We start from the raw sequence: 21,430 nt of genomic DNA on the forward strand, positions 1-21,430 counted from the left end.
GAAGTTGTTTTTACTAATAGTGAGGTTTTTTTGCCTTTGATGATGATCAGGTATGGCATCACACATTTTTTTCTCCTTTAATTACTCGTTTTTTAAATTCCTGAGACATTGTCTAAAAACATTTTCATGATGTTGCCCAATGTGAGTAATTCTGATGTTGCTTAATGGACACTTGCGAGATGAATTCAGCCATCCTTAAATATCTGTTATTCAATCTCTGGATTTTAACAAAAATAAATATCAAGAGCTTTATCTATTTATATATGTATATATATGTGTGTTTGTGGCAGTGCCAATATCACCCATTTCGCATAATTTATCAGTTAGAGTATGCACAGACAAAACTGATGCTACATGTTTCCTTTCTGTTACCCTTTGTGGTACATCAGATAAATCAACATTTGTGAATTCTATAAATTAATCAATGTTCATGTCGGCACTCAAATATTTAAAGAGGAAATGAGTCATATTAATATCTGATTATTCTTTGCTTCATTACAGTAATCATACTTCCCCATGTTTTCAATTTTATGAAATTGTCAAATGATTTTTTTTAACAAGTAAACACCATATGGATAAACATTGGTTTAAACTAAAATCACTTCCATTTTTGTTCAATTGCTAACAGTAGGAATAAACAGAGACTGGATTTTACCAGGATGGTGCATTTGGCCCCAGTAATGGGCAGAAGGTCAACAGTAACCCTGGCTCAGGACTTTAGGAAATCCCCAGCAGCTTAGTGACATGCAACAGCTAACTGAGACTCCTGCCCTCTAAAATGGGAGTCATCCCTTACACCCCACCCTGCCAACATGAACTGTCATTCCGGTGGAGCTCTTCAGCCTCAGTTGGAACACCAGGAATGGTGAGCACTCATTGGGCCACCATTCAGTTAAGGAGATACAATGATTGAAGGTCTACTTCGAAGGGGTTAAGTGGTGGCAGTGTTGTTGGGGCTGATCAGGGAGATTCCAGCAATGAAAGCTGGGATTTGGTGAGGACAGGTTAGGGTTTTCATACAGCGGCAGCCAATGCTACCAGAAGATGGGCCCACTGTGAACTGAAAATCCAATTGGCAAAACTTGATAACCAACCCATCCCCAGACATTCACAAATAGTTTTGAACTTTTAGCATTGGAACAAAAGGGAGATATAATATCAAAAAACAGATAAAGATTATCAGGATTTCTTACGAATGAACTTATGTTACCTTTCTCTGTAGATTTTTCTTTCACATGCTTCATACTTTCTGGTTCTAAACACATAGTGAATATTCAAATTAGGTCTTAACATGTTTTAAATATGCCTAACCATACTGTACAAAATATAGCAATGTTGGCCACAACAATAACCTACCCTACTTCCTGTTTCTTATATTGACAGTAAAATTTCAAGTGGAGGAGCATGAAGGTGAGATTTTAATGAAGAGGATCTGAGAGGGGTCAAGTGAAAACATTTAAATCTCAATAGCATTGACACACTCATTGGGAATCCTCTTGTGGCACAGTGGTAGCGCCCCTACTCTTGGAACAAAAGGTTCACATTCAAGTCCCACCTGCTCCAGAGGTGTGTAATAATATCGCTGAATAGGTTGATTACAAAAACAGACCAACACACACATCCTCTACCATATCGATCACCTGATTACTATCAGATCCTGCATCTGCCTACAAACAACACTGTTCAGTTCAAAGTGCAGATTGAAAGGATAATGTATCTCTTTTTATTTCACAAACATCGCCCCTACCTCTTCAGTAGAATCAGTTGCCAATGCATGAAAAATACACGCAGACAGCCCAGGCATGAGTGCAGTTTGATAGGTGGAGGAACTACGATGACAGAGCAGCTATTGCAAGGCTATTGTTTGCCATTAAAGAAAAGGGGGCTTTTGACAAAAATTGCATCTGCAATGAAAAGCTGTGATAACGCCAGGTAAAATGTCTGAAACAATATAATTCAAATATGTCTGCAAATTGGGAATATAGGAACATTTTTCCATCACAGAGAATGTTCTAGAAGCCCTGATGCAAATCGGAATCTGTTTCACTTGGGAGGAGATAATCACACAAAGAGAAATACATACTTTACTGGAGCTAACATGGAATATGCCATTTCCCAGGCTTGTGAGGAAGAGAGATTACTGATTTTTACTTTACATATCCTCTGAACCATAAACCATGTGAGCCAGAATAAAATAGTGAGATGCGATGATTTCACAGAACCAGCAATGAGCACTTGACAACCATTGCAACGATTTCTTCTACTGCATAGAAACTGAATTACACTCCTTCTGATGCACATGATTAACTATGATTGTTTGATTGTTATAGAACTGTTGAAAGATAGGAATTCTGCAAAAGAAATCTTGCTGAACAATCTATTCTCAGTAAGCCAGAACATAGATTATTTTGCACAAATATGTCACATTTGCAACAAGATCCAGATTGAAGCTCACTCAAAAACCATGCAAACTAAATCAGCACCTAATTAATATCATTAACACTACTGCAATGATAGCCACACTAAGCCTCGATTTGTCTTAGTTACCTCCACATTGACATGCAAGTGTATTGAAAACCAACAAAGCTGCTTTTATCACATTGAAACAGCACTCATAATGTCTAAAACGCACAGAGTAATAGACCTTTGCATACAAATACAAACTGGAGATATTGGACTATTGAGCCAGCGAACAAGATAAAAGCCAAGAAGGGACGTACTCCTGCAAGGGTATATCTTTTGAAAAAGCTGGCTAAAGGGACATTTATAGCACATTAGCAAGATTGCTCATTCATGACTTTTAAAAATAAATTAACAATCAGTTGCTTGCAATTCCTGCACCTTTTGGGAAATTCAGGATATTTCATGCTGTCAGAAATGCCAGCAGCAACTCGACTTCAGGATATCTTTTAAGGCACATCTGGAGTCACAGCGGAGCATTAGGGAGGATGAGAGTTTCCTGGATCATACATTCCATGAGGTGGTCACCCCACAGTGAGGAAGTATTCCAGATAGTAGCTGGGTGGCCATCAGGAAGTATAGGAAGAGGCAGGAAGTACAGGAATCATCAGTGTGCAGCTATTAAACAGGTACTTACATATTGAACACTGCTGGAAGTGACAAATACCCTGAAAGAGCGTTGTTTGGATCGTGACACCAACAGCCAATGTCATGTACACATACAAACAACAAAATGTAGAAATATCGTTGTTTCAAGAGATTCCATAGTCACGGGGCAGACAGGAATTCCTATAAACATCATTGTCAGTCCTACATGATGTGCTGTGGCCCTGCTGCCAAGGTAAAGGATATCATGGAGAAGGCACAGAACATATTAAAAGGAAAAAAAATTACTTATTACAGACGGTATTGACAACATTGAGGGGGCAGGCATAATGGTCCTGTATAGTTTTGAACAAGGGATGAATTTAAAACGTATGACTTCAAATGTAGCAATCTAACGAGAATAGAAATAGAAAAATAGTGAGGGTTATTGCATGGCTTGCACTATCGTGCAGCAGGTACCAATGCAGGTTCTTGCAATTTAGGGATCAGTTATGAACTAAATGGCACCTACTCAAAAGGGACAGATTGCACCTTAACAGAAGTGGGATCAATAATCTACTGGGGAGGTTAACTGGTGGGTGGGGAGGACGTATATTGAATTCTCAGGGTTGTGGGTGCTCGCATCTAGAAGTAGAAAAAAGGATTGAGGTGCACTAAGGTAGAATACTAGACATGCTAGATAAAGTTAAAAATCACACAACACCAGGTTATAGTCCAACAGGTTCATTTGGAAGCACGAGCTTTCAGAGAGCTGCTCCTGCTAGATAAAGAAATTGTTTCATATTAATACCTACTCTTCACCAACAGAGGGTGCTGCTGAGCAGCAATTGAGGAAGATTCTGGAGAAGTCAGCTCAGGCACCAGTGACCACCCAGGAGTGAATAAAAGGGAGGCAAGCTTGAGTGGAGTGGCCATTTTGAGAAGAGTTGCTGGAGGTTTAAGTGTGGACTTTGGTGAGGAGGGTGATTAGCAAGGAGGGACTCTTTCTTTATCTTGATGTGAAGGGTTAGAGATGGCAGTGGTATGCTCCTCTAACCAGATGTGGGAGATCAGGGAACAGTCTAGTATCCCTGATAACTGTGTCTGCAGGAAGTGTGACTAGCTACAGCTCCTCACAGACTGCATGATTGGTTGGAGCAGCAGTTGAACACACTGAGGAGCATACAGAGGGAGGACAGTGTGATAGAAACTAATTACAGTGATGTGGTCATAGAACATAGAACAATACAGCACAGAACAGGCCCTTCGGCCCACGATGTTGTGCCGAACTTCTATCCTAGATTAAGCACCCATCCATGTACCTATCTAAATGCCGCTTAAAGGTCGCCAATGAATCTGACTCTACCACTCCCACGGGCAGCGCATTCCATGCCCCCACCACTCTCTGGGTGAAGAACCCACCCCTGACATCTCCCCTATACCTTCCACCCTTCACCTTAAATTTATGTCCCCTTGTAACACTCTGTTGTACCCGGGGAAAAAGTTTCTGACTGTCTACTCTATCTATTCCTCTGATCATCTTATAAACCTCTATCAAGTCACTCCTCATCCTTCGCCGTTCCAACGAGAAAAGGCCAAGAACTCTCAACCTATCCTCGTACGACCTACTCTCCATTCCAGGCAACATCCTGGTAAATCTTCTCTGCACCCTCTCCAAAGCTTCCACATCTTTCCTAAAGTGAGGCGACCAGAACTGCACACAGTACTCCAAATGTGGCCTAACCAAAGTCCTGTACAGCTGCAACATCACCTCACGACTCTTGAATTCAATCCCTCTGCTAATGAACGATAATACTCCATAGGCCTTCTTACAAACTCTATCCACCTGAGTGGCAACCTTCAAAGATCTATGTACATAGACCCCAAGATCCCTCTGTTCCTCCACCTGACCAAGAACCCTACCATTAACCCTGTATTCCGCATTCTTATTTGTTCTTCCAAAATGGACAACTTCACACTTGGCAGGGTTGAACTCCATCTGCCACTCCTCAGCCCAGCTCTGCATCATATCTAAGTCCCAGGTTCAGCCAGGAGTGGCAGGCAGACAGTGCAGGAGTCTCCTGTGACTATTTCCCCTCAGGGGAGTAATACAGCAGCAGCAAGGCCTGTGGCACTATGGCTCTGCTGTAGACCAGGGTTCGGCAAAGTCCAAGTGAGTGTTAGTAAGTGGAGGACTTGCAAGTGAAGGGCACAAACAGATATTTCTGTTGCTGTAATTGAGACTCCATGATGGTGTGTTGCCTACCTGGTGCCTAAGTTCAGGATTTCTTTGAGCAGTTCCATGAAATTCTTAAGGAGAAGGGTGAGCAGCCAGAGGTTGTTTTATACAATGGTACCAAACAAATGGGTAGGAAAGGAATTAGGTCTTGGAAGTTAGGCAGAAGGTTAAAATGCAGGACCTCAATGGTAGTAATTTCTGGATGAGTTCTAGTGCCATGAGTAGGAACAGGACAATTTGGAGATGAATGCATGGCTTGAGAACTGGTGCTGGAGGCAAAGATTCAGACTTCTGGATCATTGGGATCTCTTCTTGGTAGAGGGGACCTGGACAAGAGGGTGACCAATATCCTGGCAGAGAGATTTGCTAGAGTCACTCAAGAGAGTTTAAACTAGAATGGTGGTGATGGTGGTGGTGGTGGTGGGGGGAGTTGGGGTGGGGGTTTCAAAGCAGTAAGAAGATGAAAAAGAAGGTCTAAAGAGAAAGACAGCACAGAGAAGGCAAATGAACTCTAGGCAAGGATGGGTACATGGGACTGGGATGTTATAACTACTACAGAAACATGGCTGACGGAGGGACAGGACTGGCAATGTTCTGGGTCCAGATGCTATAAGAAGGGTGGAAGGAGAGACAAGAGAGGAGGGGAAGTTAGTTTCTGATTAGGGAGAACATCATAGCAGTGGTGATAGAGGACATTCTTGAGGGTTTATCCACTGAGACTGTATGGGTAGAACTCAGAAATAAAAAAGGGGAGATCACTTTGATAGCATTGCACTATAGACAGTGGGAAATTGAGTAGGAAATATTCAAGGAGATTGCAGACAGCTGCAAGATTAATAGTGTTGTATTAGTAGGGAATTTTAAATTTCCTAACATCAACTGAAACTGCCATAGTGTTAAGGGCTTGGATGGAGAGAGATTTGTGTCCAGGAAGAACTTCTCATGCTGTACGTAAATAGCCCTACTAGAGAAGACACAAAACTTGATTTCCTCTTGGGACGTAAGGCAGGGCAAGTGACAGAAATTAAAGGGGGAGCACTTTGCAACCAGTGACCATAATTCCATTAGTTTTAAAATAGTTCTGGAAAAGGATAGGTCTGGTCCGCAAGTTAAAGTTCCAAATTTGGCCATTCCTCAATTTAGAAGGTCTTAGACAGGAACTTTCAAAAGTTGACTGGGGGATGCTGTTTGCAGACAAAAGGGTGTCTGTTAAGTGGGTGGCTTTCAAAACTGAATTAATGAGGGTTCAGGGCCAATGCCTTCTGGCGTGTCGGGTAAGGCTAACAGGAGTAGAGTTAGAAACATTGAGGTCCTGGTCAAGAAAATGAAGAAGGCATATGACTGGTACAGGCAGCTGGGATAAAGTGAATTCTTTGATGAGTACAGAGGGTGTCGGAGTATACTTAGAGAAATCAGGAGGGCTAAAAGGGGACACAAGATGGCTTTGGCAGATAATGTAAAGGATATTCCAAAGGGATTCAACATGCATATGAAGAGCAAAATAGTAACTAGGGAGAGAATAGGGCCTCAAAGATCCACAAGGTCGTCTATGTGAGCCACAAGAGATGGGTGAAATCCTAAATAATAATTCTCATCAGTATTTACTGACAAGATGTGAGAAAACTTGGGCAAATAAATAATGATGTCTTAAAGACCGTCCACATTACAGAGGAGGAGATGCTGTAATTCCTAAACACATTAAGTTAGATAAATCCCCAGGACCTGATGTAGTCTATCCCAAGACTGTGGTAGGCTAGGGAGGAAATTGCGAGGCCCCTGTCTGAGATATTTTCATCATTGATAGCCACGAGTGAAATGCCCAAAGACTGGAGGAAGCTAACATTGTGCCCTTGTTTAAGAAAGGCTGCAGGGAAATGCCTAATAACTACAGACCAGTGAGCCTAACATCTGTGGTGGGTAACTTGTTAGAGAGGATTATGAGAGACGGAGTGTTATAGAACAAAGATCTAGTGGTACAGGTTCATAGTTCCTTGAAAGTGGAGTCATAGGTAGACAGGGTGCGAAGAAGGCTTTCAGCATGCTTGCATGCTAGTCAGACCACTAGTATAAGAATTGGGACATCTTGTTGCAGGTGTCGGTGAGGCCACGTTTGGAATACTGCATGCAGTTCTGGTCGGCCTACTATTAAAAGGGGAGTCTAAAACCTAAATAAGGCATAGCTTTAAGGTAAAAGGGCAGAGGTACAAAAGGGTCCATGGGGCAATTTGTTCAGACACAGGGTGGTGAGTGTCTGGAAGAGGTTGCCAGAATTAGTGGTGGAGGCGAGCACAATTTTATAATTTAAGAAACATTTAGACAAGTATGTGGATGGGATAGGTATGGAGGGATATGGACCAAATGAAGGCAAATGACACTAGATTAATTGTGAAAACTGGGTGGCATAGATAATTTAGGCCGAAGGGCCTGTTTCCCATGCTGTAAACCTGTGACTTCACTGTTTCAGCGGAAGTTGGAGTGAGGGGAGCGACTGCAAGGACCAGTGGTACACCTGGAGGGTAATTTTTAAATATATAAACATACCTCGGGAGTTTCAGGTACATATTTTGGCAGTGGCCGAATCAGAATTGATGTTCTGGAATCTGAGCTTCAAACACCGTGGCACATCCGGGAGGGGGAGAGTTACCTGGACGCTTTGTTTCAGGAGGCAGTCACACCCGGTAGATTAAGTAATTCAAATTCAGTTAATGATCAGGAACAACAGGGTGTGATCGTAAGTGAGGCAGGTAGGAGGATTCTGAGTTCAGGAGTGGAGGAGCCTCAGCCCTTGACCTTGTCCAACAGGTATGAGATTTTTGCTCCCTGTACGGATGAGGAAAAGGGCTGTGGACAGGATGAGCCAGCTGACCACGGCACCATGGTGCAGAAGGCCATTCAAGAGGGAAGAGCAAAATGACAATTAGTTGTTATAGGGGATTCTATAATTAGGGGGACAGATAGTATCCTTTGCAAGCCGGACCGGGAGTCCTGCATGGTGTGTTGCCTGCCCGGTGCCAGGGTGCAAGACATCTCGGACCGGCTTGAAAGGATATTGGAGCGGGAGGGAGAGGATCCAGTTGTTGTGGTCCACATTGGCACAAGCAACATAGGCAAGGCTAGAATGGAGGACCTGTTTGGGGATAATCAAGCAGTAGGAAGAAAATTGAAGAACAGGTCCTTGAGGGTCATAATCTCTGGATTACTGCCTGAGGCACGTGTTAATTAACAACAGGAGAAGAAAATTAGGGAAGTAAACACATGGCTAAGAGACTGGTGTGGGAAAGAGGTTTCCATTTCATGGGACAATGGCATCAGTTTTGGAACCGGGGCGATCTGTACCGATGGGATGGTCTCCACCTGAACCAATCTGAAACCAGTGTTCTGGTGAAAAGGATAATAGGGTTGTCACTAGGACTTTAAACCAGTGGGTCAGGAAAGGGAAAGCAACAGGGAGCATGGAGTCAAGTATAAAGATAAGTAGCGGGTTAGCATGTGTGCACGGTTTAAGTTCAAGACAGACATGGAATGAAGCAAAAAGGAAGGATAACTTAGGTAGAGGTGATGGAAATCATGAGGATAAGAAAATTAGCATTAAGCTGCTTTACCTGAATACTCGAAGCATTCAAGACAAAATAGATGAATTAACAGCACAAATCATTGTAAATGATTATGATGTAGTAGGCATCACAGAGACGGGGTTCAGAACTTGCAGTTAGACATCCAAGGATTTTACAACTTATCAAAAAGACAGGGAGGTGGGCAGAAGGGGTGGGATTGCCCTGTTCGTTAAGAATGAAATTAGTCTATGGCACTGAATGACATAGGGTCAAATGATGTGGAGTCTGTGTGGGTGGAGTTGAGGAACCACAAAGGCAAAGAAACCATAATGGGAGTTATGTACAGACCACCTAACAGTGGTCAGGACTAGGGGTGCAAGATGTACCAGGAAATAGATAGGGCATGTCAGAAAGATAAGGTCACAGTGATCATGGGGGACTTCAATATGCAAATGGCCTGGGTGAATTATGTTACCACTGGATCCAAAGAAAGGGAATTCATGGAATGCTTACAAGATGTCTTTTTGGAACAGCTTGTGATGGAGCCCACAAGGGAGCAGGTTATTCTGGACTTAGTGCTATGTAATGAGCCAGACTTTATAAAAGATCTTAAAGTCAGGGAACACTAAGGAGGCAGTGATCATAATATGGTAGAGTTTAGTATGCAGTTCGAAACAGAGAAGGTAAAATCGGATGTAATGGTGTTACAGTTAAATAAAGGTAATTACAGGGGCATGAGAGAGAAACTGACAAAAATTGACTGGAAGCAGAACTTAGTGGGGAAGACAGTAGAGCAACAATGGCAGGAGTTTCTGGGTGTAATTGAGGACACAGTACAAAGGTACATCCCAAATAAAAGAAAGATTACTGGGGGGGCGGTGTTGGGATTTAGACAACCATGGCTGATGAAGGAACTCAGGAAATGTATCACTGAAAAAGAGAGAGCCTATAAAATGGCCAACAGCACTGGGAAATCAGAAGATTGGGAAGACTACATAAACAAACAGAGGATAGCAAAGAGAGAAATAAGGAAGAAGAGGACCAAATATGAAGATAAACTAGCCAGAAATATTAGAAATGATAGTAAAAATTACTTTCAATACATAAGAAACAAACAAAAGGCAAAAGTAGAGATTGGGCAGCTCCAAATTGATACAGGAAGGCTAGTGTTGGGAGATAAGGAAATAGCTGAAGAACTTAATAAATACTTTGTGTCAGTCTTCACTGTGGAAGACATGAGTAATATCCCAACAATTAAGGAGAGTCAAGGGGCAGAGTTGAAGATGGTGGCCATTACGCAGGAAAAAGTACTTGATAAGCTAAAAGGTCTAAAAACTAGGATGGGCTACATCCAAGAGTTCTGAGGGAAGTGGCTGAAGAAAAAGCGGAGGCTTTGGTTTAAATCTTTCAAAATCACTGGAGTCAGGGAAAGTCCCAGATGATTGGAAAATCGCAGTTGTAACCCCCTTGTTCAAGAAAGGATCAAGATAAAAGATGGAAAATTATAGGCTGATTAGCCTAACCTTGGTTGTAGGTAAAATCCATCATTAAGGATGAGATTTCTAAATTCTTGGAAGCGCAGAGTCAAATTAAAACAAGTCAACATGGATTTAGTAAGGGCAGGTCATGACTGACAAACCTGTTTGAATTCTTTGAAGAAGTAACAAGTAGGTTAGACCAGGGAAACCCAGTGGATGTTATCTACCTAGACTTCCAAAAGGCCTTTGATGAGGTACCTCATGGAAGGCTGCTGAGTAAGGTGAGAGCCTATAGTGTTCGAGGTGAGCTACTGGCATGGATTGAGGATTGGCTGTCTGACAAAAGCAGAGAGTTGGGATAAAAGGTTCTTTTTCGGAATGGCAGCTGGTGACAAGTGGTGTCCCGCAGGGTTCAGTGTTGGGGCCCTAGCTGTTCCCTTTTTATATGAATGATGTGGATGAAGAGACTGGGGGCATTCTGGTGAAGTTCGTCAATGATACGAAGTTAAGTGGACAGGCAGGTGGTTCTGAGGAGGTGGGGAGGCTGCAGAAAGATTTAGACAGTTTAAGAGAATGGTCCAAGAAATGGTGTTGAAATGTCCATCAGCCATGATTGAATGGCGGAGTGGGCTAGATGGGCCGAATGGCCTTACTTCCACTTGTATTTCTTATGGTCTTATGGACTCTGTGTCCTATTGTGCTTCTGTTATCCACAATCCCCTTGCCTTTTGGTCTGGGACAGCGTTCCCATCTGTTCAACTTGCCTCTCCTCCATCTTTTTTTCACAATATAGAAACCATAATTTTCAATCATTGCAGTTCAAAACAATAGCCAAGTCTTTAAGTAAACTCTGTTTCTTTCTCCACAGACACTGCCAGATCTGCTGAGTTTCTCCAACATTTTCTACTTTAATGACAGATTTCTAGTATCCACATAACTTTGTTTTAATTTTGGCTTTATCTGTTTGAGATTTTGAAGAGATATCAGTGAGGGTGATGCTGTTGATGGGATAAAATTGGACCTTAACGGCATTTAATTAAATGTCTCTCAATGTGGATGTGGACAATCAACTAGTTCTTGAACTAAAAGGAGTAGCAGCAACTTCAAACCAGAATGGGTTGAGTTAGAGGAAACAAAAAGCAATGGTTAATTAATGTTTTTTCAGTCCGGAGGAGGGTATGTAATTGAGTTCCTTTGAGGACAATGTTAAGACCCATGTTCTTGTTGGTATATATCATTGGTCTAGACTATGGTGTACAAACCATCATTTCAAAACTTCCATATGATTCAAAGTGTGGGTGTATTGTGAACCTAGGGAGGAGAAGTATGAAGTGATCAGCTTTGATAAGAACTTGAAACAACACCATAAAATAAAGGGCACAACTTTAAATGGGTGCAGAAATAAAGGGATTTAAGCATACATCTGCTTAAATCATTAAAAGTGGCAAGACAGCTATGGAGAGTGGTTAATAAAGTATGTAATGTCCTAAACTTTACTAATAGAAGCATAGAAGATAAAAGTGAGTAAGTTATCTTAACCTTGTATAAAATACCAGTTAGCGGTTAACTGAGTATTACATCCAGCTCTGGGTGCTGCACCTCAGGAAAAATGCAAACCATTCGACAGAGTGCAGACAACAACAAATGGTTCCAGAGGTCAGTTTTCAAGATAGATTAGAGAAGTCTGGACTGTTTTCCATGGATGAGAGAAAGTAAAGAGGAGATTTTAAAGATGCATTTGAAATCCTAAAGGGCCTGGACAGAGCAAAGTGAGAGAAACTGTTCCACTGATGGAAAGATTGAAATCAAAAGTGCACACATTTAAAGTAATTGGGAAAAGAAGCAATGGTGACATAAAGAGAAATTTTTTCATTTCACAACTTCTTATGATCTGGAGGGCACTCCCAGTGTATGGTGGAGGCTAGTTCAATGCTGGCACTCTGGAGGGAATTGGATTATTACCTGAGTAGGAACCATAGGATCCCTACAGTGTGGAAGCAGGCCATTCGGCTCATCAAGTCCACACCAACCCTCTGAAAATCACGCACCAACCCTCTGAAAATCCCACCCAGACCCACCCCATCCCGATAACCCAGAGTTTCCCCTAGCCAATCCACATAGTCTGCATATCCCTGGACATTATGGGCAATTTAGCACGGCCATGCCACCTAACGTGCACATCTTTGAACAGTGAGGAACCTGAGCACCCAGAGGAAACCCATGCAGACACTGGGAGAATTGTGGAGTTTGCACAGTCGCCTGAAAATTGAATCAAACCCAGGTTCCTGGTGCTGTAAGGCAGCAGTGCTAGCCACTGAGCCACTGGAAGAATGTGCAAGGCTAATGGGGGAAGCCGGCAACATTACATTAGATTACTTACTGCTACAGGGAGACAGCGCAGACAAGATGGGCTGAAGGGCCTCCTTTTGCACTGGTGTCCTGTCATTTTCCACTAACTTTGCATAAGTGTTAAAATAATTGGAGAAAATTTAGGAAGAAATAAACAAAATTATCAGAACTTTCAAACAGCTGTAAACACAAAATCCATGCACACGTTTGCCTTGATACTAGCAGCTTAGGCTATCTTTGCTATAATGACACAATTTGATTCAAATCAAACAAAACAGTAAAGTTATCAGACTACTTAAACAGACATAAATGGAAAATTCATGCAATGCTTTACTTTTTAGATGCCAACAGCTCAAACCATTTCAAAGAACAGCTTTATAAAGAATGAAAGCTCCAATCTCAAAAACAGAGCCAGAATAAAATTCTCATGAAAATCACTCACTTGTTACTTTTTGCTTTTCAGCTGTTTAAGAAAAAAAGTAAAAATATTAGATAACAACACAGGCTTTATTGAGAAAAATGTTCCTTAGTCCTGATGGGACATTCGTTTTGCAAAAATGATCAGCAACATCAATCAATTTGCCCCTCCTTTAATGGTTAAAGGTTGGCTGTAATGCTGAAGAGATGCATGATATCATGCAGTCACTGCATACTTGTGAGAATGTCTATCAAGAGTACACATTCATTGATAAACTTGGTGGTTAAAAAGTTGTATTTCACGTTCAGAATAGTTCTGCTCCTAAAATCCAGTTCAGCATCTTGCATTGTTTATTTCATGCTTTCAGAGTCCCAATCATTAAGACACTCATTTTTAAAAGTTCCACATTTTGATTTCTAAAACTCATATGGAGTCATGCTGTTGAAGTAATTAGATATAAAAGTCAGTGACCAAAGTGGAAATGTCTCATTACTTCCCATTACATGTGTAAAGTCAGACTTACTACAGCAGTACATGACTCTTCTCTTCAGTTCTACTAGTACATGTAATACAGTTAACGTGTGGCATCTGCAAGTTACTGATAGATTGAATGATAAGGTCTAACATAATCTGGAAACTTACTAAGTGTCCAAATTCAGGGCAACGAAATCATTTTTTCCCTATCAGACCATAAGATGATCTTTCATTAGAGAGACACAACTGATGTTGAGTTTAACCAGAAGGTCACGACACCTCAGGCAAGGGGACAGTGCAGGAATTGGCATTAATCTATATTGCAAACTAGCTGTCCAGTCACCGGAGCTAATTTCAGAACAAATTAAATATGACGCACATCATAAGATGTTGCAGTTGGTAAATTTTATCAACTCAAACTGACTACTGCAGAAGTTCAGCTATCACCTTTCCCTTCACAATATTGTATCACAGAATTTTAGTATTCATGGGAGTCTTCTCCAACTATTGGTGGTTTGGCCAAGTTCTTTCAACAAAACCCAGCAAAGAAATCATGGACAAAGAAATGAAGCTTTCATGAAGGTTCCAGCGGTCTCCTGGTATATGAACATAGAACAGTACTGCACAGGAACAGGGACTTTAGCCCATTGTGCCTGTGCCAACCATGACGCTGTTCTTATCTAATCCCCATCTGCCTGCACAGAGTCCATATCCCTCTATTCTCTGCCTGTTCATGTGTCTAAAATACCTGGTCAGAACCTAATAATACCTCCGTAGAGATTGTGCCAATTTTGATTCTGCCAATTCTTCACTGGTTTTGGATGTAGCTTTGCTCGCTGAGCTGGAAGGTTCATTTCCAGATGTTTCATTACCCTACTAGGTAACATCTTCAGTGGGCCTCAGACAAAGCATTGCTGAAAATTCCTGCTTTCTATTTATATGGGTTGGTGATGTCATTTCCTGTGGTGATGTTATTTTCTGTGGTGAAGTCACTTCCTGTTCCTTTTCTCAGAGGTTGGTCGCTGGGGTCTAACTCAATGTGTTTGTTGATAGAGTTCCATTTGGAATGCGATGTTTCTAGGAATTCTTGTGTGTGTCTTTGTTTGGCTTATCCTAGGATGGATGTGTTGCCCCAGTCAAAGTGGTGTCCGTCCTTATCCATATGGGAGGATACTAGTGAGAGAGGGTCATGTCTTTTTGTGGCTAGTTGGTGCCTGTTTGTCCAATGTAGTGTTTGTTACACTCCTTTCACAGTATGTTGTAAATGACATTAGTTTTGCTCGTTGTCTGTACAGGGTCTTTCAAGTTCATTAACTGCTGTTTTTGTGTGTTGGTGGGTTTGTGATCTATCATGATGCGAAAGGGTCTGAGTAGTCTGGCAGTCATTATCTTGCCTGATTGTTTGGGTTTGTTGTTGAGAAATCGGCGGACTGTGTTCATTGGGTACCCATACCTTTTGAATACACGGTATATGTGATTTTCCTCTGCTCTGTGTAGTTCCTCTGTGCTGCAATGTGTGTTGACTCATTGAAATAATGTTCTGATGCAGCTTCATTTGTGGATGTTGGGATGATTGCTTCTGTAGTTCGATATTTGGTTGGTATGTGTTGTTTTCCTGTAGACGCTGGTTTGAAGTTCCCCATTGGCTGTTCGCTCTACTGTGACATCTAGGAATGGCAGTTTGTTGTTGTTTTCCTCCTCTTTAGTGAATTTTATGCCAGTAAGGGTATTATTGATGGTCTTGAAGGCTTCATCTAATTTGTTTTGTTAAGTGATGACAAAGCTGTCATCCACGTAGCGGACCCAAAGTTTAGGTTGGATGGTTGGCAGAGCTGTTTGTTCAAGTCTCTGCATTGCTGCCTCTGCTAAGAACCCTGATATTGGAGATCCCATGAGTGTTCCGTCGGTTTGTCTGTAGGTTTTGTTGTTGAAGGTGACGTGTGTAATAAGGCATAGGTCCATTAGCTTGATGATACCGTCCTTATTGATGAAGTTAGTGGTTTTTAATGTATGTGTCTTTGGGTCTTCTAATAGTGTAGTCAGTGTTTCCTTGGCTAGGTTAATGTTGATTAATGTAAAAAGGGCTATAACATCAAAGCAGACCATTATTTTATCCTCATCTATCTTAGTGTGTATGATGGTCTTCATGAATTCTTCTATACTTACAGATATCAACACTTACCAACAGGTGGCAATAGACCCAACCCCACAACTACAGAACCGAATCACAGCCCTACTCAAAAAACTTCAGAAATCGAGAGAAATAAATAAGACCGATTTCCAAAAAATGAAACCAGATAGATCCAACACACTACCCTTCTATGGATTACCCAAACTTCACAAATCAGGAGCCCCCGTCAGACCCATTGTCTCATTACCTGGAACACCAACTTACAGATTGGCCAAGGAGGTATACCAAACACTCAGTAGAACACTCACGCCACTCCATCCACTCCACCCAAGAATTCCTGAACAACCAATGGGCAACTTCAAACCAGCATGTACAGGAAAACAACACGCATGGACCAAATATTGAACTACAGAAACAATCATCCCAACACCCACAAATGAAGCAGCACAAAGGAACTAAGCAGAGCAGAGGAAAATCACCTACACCATGTATTCAAAAAGTATGGGTACCCAATGAACACAGTCCACCAATTTCTCAACAACAAACCCAAACAAGTAGACAAAACACGTCCAGAAACCTTAGTCACTCTCTCCTACATCAAAGACATCTTGGAAATAACTGCCAGACTACTCAGACCCCTTGGCATCATGGTAGTCCACAAACCCACCAACACACAAAAACAGCAGATAATGAACTTGAAAGACCTTGTACAGACAACGAGCAAAACTAATGCCATTTACAAAATACCGTGCAAGGACTGTAACAGACACTACATTGGACAAACAGGCAGAAAACTAGCCAACAGAATACATGAACACCAACTAGCCACAAAAAGACATGGCCCTTTCTCACTAGCATCCACACATATGGATGAGGAAGGACACACTTCGACTGGGAAAACACATCCATCCTAGGACAAGCCAAACAAAGACATGCACAAGAATTCCTAGAAACATGGCATTCCAACAGGAACTCTATCAGCAAACACAATGAGTTAGACCCTATTTACCAACCCCTGAGAAAAGGAACAGGAAGTGAGTTCACCACAAGAAATAATATCACCACAGGAAATGACATCACCAACCCAAAGAAACCCAAACATATAAATAGAAAGCAGGAATTTTCAGCAATGCTTTGCCTGAGGCCCACTGAAGATGTTACCTAGTAGGGTAATGAAATGTCTGGAAATGAACCTTCCAGCTCAGTGAGCAAACCTCCATCTAAAACCTCAACCTGAGCTAGAAACCTTCTCAAAACTCTTCACTGGTGTTCAAAGATACACTCCCCACTTTTGAACAGAATTACAATCTTTGCTTCCACTATTGTATTGGACACAATGAAAATGCTCTGAATCTATAAGTTAACCATCAATCGTCATGTCCATGTACCAATGACCGAAAATTCAACACCATCCATCTTGAAAGCTTAGCAGTTATATTTAATCTAAAGGCTCCCAATTATTGGACCTCAGAGGTCAACCATCTTGCAGGAGAAGACCAATGCAGCTAAAGGCAGGAAGTACAGGTCACTGCTGGTGGAGAAGTAATCGATGGCCTGAGGGATAAGAATAAGGAGAATAGAAAGTGTAAAAGGTGAAAATCCAGGCCTAGATGTTAACACTCTTGGAAGTGGGTGAGAATGCAGTGTGGGAATGGAATGCAGTGCTGCAAGGGTGCCTTTATAGTTACTAAGACACCATTTTCCTGACAGCAATCTGATGTTTCCCTACCTGAATGTCAAATATCTCCTGGGTGAGTGGTGCCTCTTGTTTGACCATAATATGAATGCATTTTCCATAACTCATAAAAACCTAGTATCCAAGCTCAGTGGAAAAAAAGGAATGCAAGTGGAATGAGGGCTTTATTTCAAAGGGAAATGGAGTGTAAAGATGAGCTTATTAAAACACAGAAGATTTTTCCAGGCTTGATAGAGTAGATGCTGAAAAGTGATTTTTCCTTGTTGGAGAGCCAAGAACCAGAGGACATAATCTCAGAGTAATCTCAGACTGGCCACTCACTTCCTATCGATCAGGTGGAATACCTTGTCTCAGGGTTTGTGAATGTGTTGTTTTTTTATTGCAGAAGGCTGCTGAGGTTGGATCATTAAGTGTACTTAAGGCGGAGACAGAAATAATTTTAATCAATTGAGGAATCAAGGGGTGATAAAGAAACTGCGGCAAAGTGGAATTGAGGATGTGCAGATTAGCCATGATCTCATTGAAAACAACAGAGAATGGTTGGCCTACTTACGCTCCTACATTTTATGATATTAAACCCTCTATGATTTCTGGTCAGTATCCTCCTTCAACATAGAAGGCTGCGCTGCACCTGAAAAATTGGCAAAACTTGACCCAATCCCTTAGAAAATGTTTTGTAAGATAAGTTTGCTGAATTTTAATTTGAACATCACTTTATGACATTAACTGGGTTTCACCATGGTTTATTATGACAAAATTGTGAATCGATTATGATAAGGTATTTGCTTTATTTAGGTTAAACTTAATTTTCACTCTATTCATAAAAGGATATGTGAACTGATGTGTGAATGTAGAGACACGATAAACCATGCTCCCACTTCAGAGACTCACTCACAATTTCATGCCTTGGACATTGGAAGAAAGGAGAACTTAAGAGGTTAGAAACAGGCATAAAGCTCTCACAGCTTGAATGTTTGTGTTACCTTCCTTTGTAGGCTTTTCTTTCACTTGCTTCACAGTTTTGGCTTCTAAATTGTGATAAACAACAGAATTAGGTTTGATGGTAATCATATTTTAATTGCTCATGAATAATAACCAGAAATTAGTTTATAGGATGAATATTCAATGCATTTCATATATATATGCAATATTTAATATGACACAAAAAAATGAGCAGGTGTTTCCCCAAAAAAAGCTGTTATCCCAACTCATTTACTGCTACTTTAGTGGACAGCAACATCTTAAGGTGTTAGAGAATCCAGGGTGAGAATATGATTAATGTAAGCCAAGTGCTGACATTGACTATTTCAATGTCTCACTGAAATGAATAAGCTCATCACCTGACCACTGTCAGTTTCTGCTCCTATCTACAAATCTCTGTGGCCACTCACCTGTTTTAAAAGGAGGTGAGAAGAGATGGCAAAGTTGTTACTATACATATGTAATAATCTGTTATAAAAGGTGTAGTGGAAAAAAGACGGGTGGAGAGTAAATGGAATCCCAGTATTTAAGAAGTGGAATAGAACAAGTTCGGAGAAAAATTGACTCTTTAGTTTTATATCAATGATAGGAAAAAAGTGGATCATTGAGTTTACCTCAGGCCGAGATAGAATGACTTTTAATCGATGGAGGAATCAAGGGGTGATAGAGAAATGGTAGGCAAGTGGAGCTAAGCATTAGCAGATTAGCCATGATTTCATTAGATGGTTCAGAGGATGATTGGCCTAGTTATGCACCTGCATCTCATGATTGTAAACCCTCTACGGTTTTTGTTCAACATGCTCCTACAACATAGAATGGTGCTTCGCAAAAATTGGCATAACTTGATCCAAGGCCTTAGCAAACGTGTCGTGAGATACGTTTGCTGAATTTTAATTTGAACATTGCTTTGTGACATTACCTGGGTTTCACCATATGGTTTATTATGACAAAACTGTGAATCGATTATTATAAGGCATTTTCTCTAAGTAGCTTAAACTTAATATTCATTCAACGTATTAAAGGATAGGTAAACTGGTGCGTAGATTTAGAGACACAATAAACCATGCCCCCACTTCAGAAGAATCACTCATAATTTCATGCCTTGAACATTGGAATGAAGGAGAACTAAGAGGTTAGAAACAGGCATAAAGCTCTCATAGCTTGAATGTTTGTGTACCTTCCTTCGGAGGTTTTTGTTTCACTTTCTGCACAGTTTCAGCCTCTAAATTGTGGTAAAGAATAGAATTAGGTTCAATAGTAATCATAAATCAATTAACCATGAATAGTAATCAAATATTAGTCTTCTAAGATGAATGTTGAATACATTTCATGTGTACATGCAATAATTAATATGGTACAAAAAAATGAGGCAGTAGTTTCCCAAAAAAAGGATGTTATCCTGACTCATTTACTGCGACTTTTATAGACAGCAACATCTTATGGTGTTGGAGAATCCAGGGGTGAGAATATGATTAATGTAAACCAAGTACTGACATTAACTATTTCAATGTCTCATTGAGATGAATATGCTCGTCCCCTGACCACTATCAGTTTCTGCTCTTATCTACAAACTACGTGATCATCCACCTATTTTAAAAGGAGCTGAAAAGAGGTGACAGAACTTGGAGTCAATTTTGAGTTTATTGAGTGTTTTAATTGTACTATGTTGGATTATAGTCAGAGGGAGACTGATCTGATTTGGTTGTGTGTCTCCATGTCATACCAATATAAGATAATTGGCTTTCTTTAATCACCTTATGTTCCATGATTTTGTAGCTAACACTATCATGTAATCCAGAATTGGTTATTACAATAAATATTCATAAAGACATTTTAAAGTGTTGTCAACTGTCTTTTAATTCCTTAAAGATTTAAAGAAACAGATAATATTCTCGATTTTTTAAGTTACGATTTGATTTGCTGAAACTCGTTAACTCTGACAAGTTGTTTTTCTCTGTTAAAGAGGAAATTTCATTGCAGGACCAAATCAACAGGTAGCAATGCAGTCAAAGTTCACTTAATGATATGATATTTCTCCTTGCTGTGGTTTTCAACAGATCATAAATTTAATGCTTTTATATCTTCTAATAAAGAGAATGGAAATTAAATTCATTTTAATGGAGAGCTGATAAATGTAGTCCAACCATTAACACATTTCTAGCCAAAAGGTCTTACCTGTTTTAGATTATGAACCATTGACAAAATGATGCCGTGCTTATCATTCTAAACCCTTTATGGTTTCTGGTCAACATCCTCCTACAACATAGAAGGCTGCGCAACACCTAAAGAATTGGTATAACCTAACCCAATCCCATAACAAATGTGTTGTGAGATAAGCTTGATGAATTTTAATCTGCTCATTATCATATGATGTTAATTGTGTTTTGCCATATGGTATATTATGACAAAATTGTGAATTGATTTTTACAAGATATTTGCTTTAACTAGTTTAAACTTAATTTTCATTCCATTTACAGGAGGACATGTCAGCTGGTATGTCAATTTAGAGTCATGAGAAACCAATCATTTCAGAGACTAACTCACAGTTTCACACCTTGAACATTGGAAGAAAGGAGATCTATAAGGTCTCACATGCATAAAGCTCTCACTGCTTGAATGTTTGTGTTACCTTCCTTCGTAGGTTTTTGTTTTGTTTTCTCCACAGCTTTGGCGTCTAAAATGTGGTGAACAATTTAATTAGGTTCGATATTAATCATAATTGTCCATGAATAATAATCAAATTTAGTCTTATAAGATGAATATTCAATGCATTCCATATATACATGCAATAATTTATATGGCACAAAAAGTGAGCAATTGTTTCCCAAAAAGTGCTGTTATCCCCAGTCATTTACATCTTGAGGTGTTGGAGAATCCAGGGGTGAGAATATGATTAATGCAAGCCAAGTACTGACAGTGACTATTTCAATGTCTCATTGAGATGAATATGCTCGTCCCCTGACCACTATCAGCTTCTGTTCTTATCTACAAACTAGTGTGTCCATCCACGTATCTTAAAAGGAGCCGAAAAGAGATGACAGAGCTACTACTAAACATATTTAATA

The 21,430-nt window shown here is 40.5% G+C and overlaps 1 protein-coding gene across 42 annotated transcripts in view; it reads right to left on the bottom strand.

Moving 5' to 3' along the window:
• The window catches only part of trdn (triadin), a 446,963-nt gene that overhangs the window by 98,969 nt on the left and 326,564 nt on the right, over positions 1–21,430 (bottom strand). For 38 of the 42 annotated variants that reach the window (XR_011954524.1, XR_011954519.1, XR_011954525.1 and 35 more), the window contains 5 exons: positions 20,995–21,039; positions 19,543–19,587; positions 18,368–18,412; positions 13,108–13,128; positions 1,211–1,255 (listed from right to left, as the gene is read on the bottom strand). Coding sequence is in view for 33 of the 42 variants with exons in the window: in XM_072555968.1 (XP_072412069.1) it covers positions 1,211–1,255; positions 13,108–13,128; positions 18,368–18,412; positions 19,543–19,587; positions 20,995–21,039 (201 nt within the window). In the remaining 9 variants the exon portion in view is untranslated. The remainder of the gene's footprint in view (positions 1–1,210; positions 1,256–13,107; positions 13,129–18,367; positions 18,413–19,542; positions 19,588–20,994; positions 21,040–21,430) is intronic. The other 4 variants (XM_072555967.1, XM_072555957.1, XM_072555954.1 and 1 more) reach the window with 2 other exon arrangements.

This window comes from Chiloscyllium punctatum, chromosome 3 (assembly GCF_047496795.1).
Source record: "Chiloscyllium punctatum isolate Juve2018m chromosome 3, sChiPun1.3, whole genome shotgun sequence".
NCBI classification, from domain to species: domain Eukaryota; kingdom Metazoa; phylum Chordata; class Chondrichthyes; order Orectolobiformes; family Hemiscylliidae; genus Chiloscyllium; species Chiloscyllium punctatum.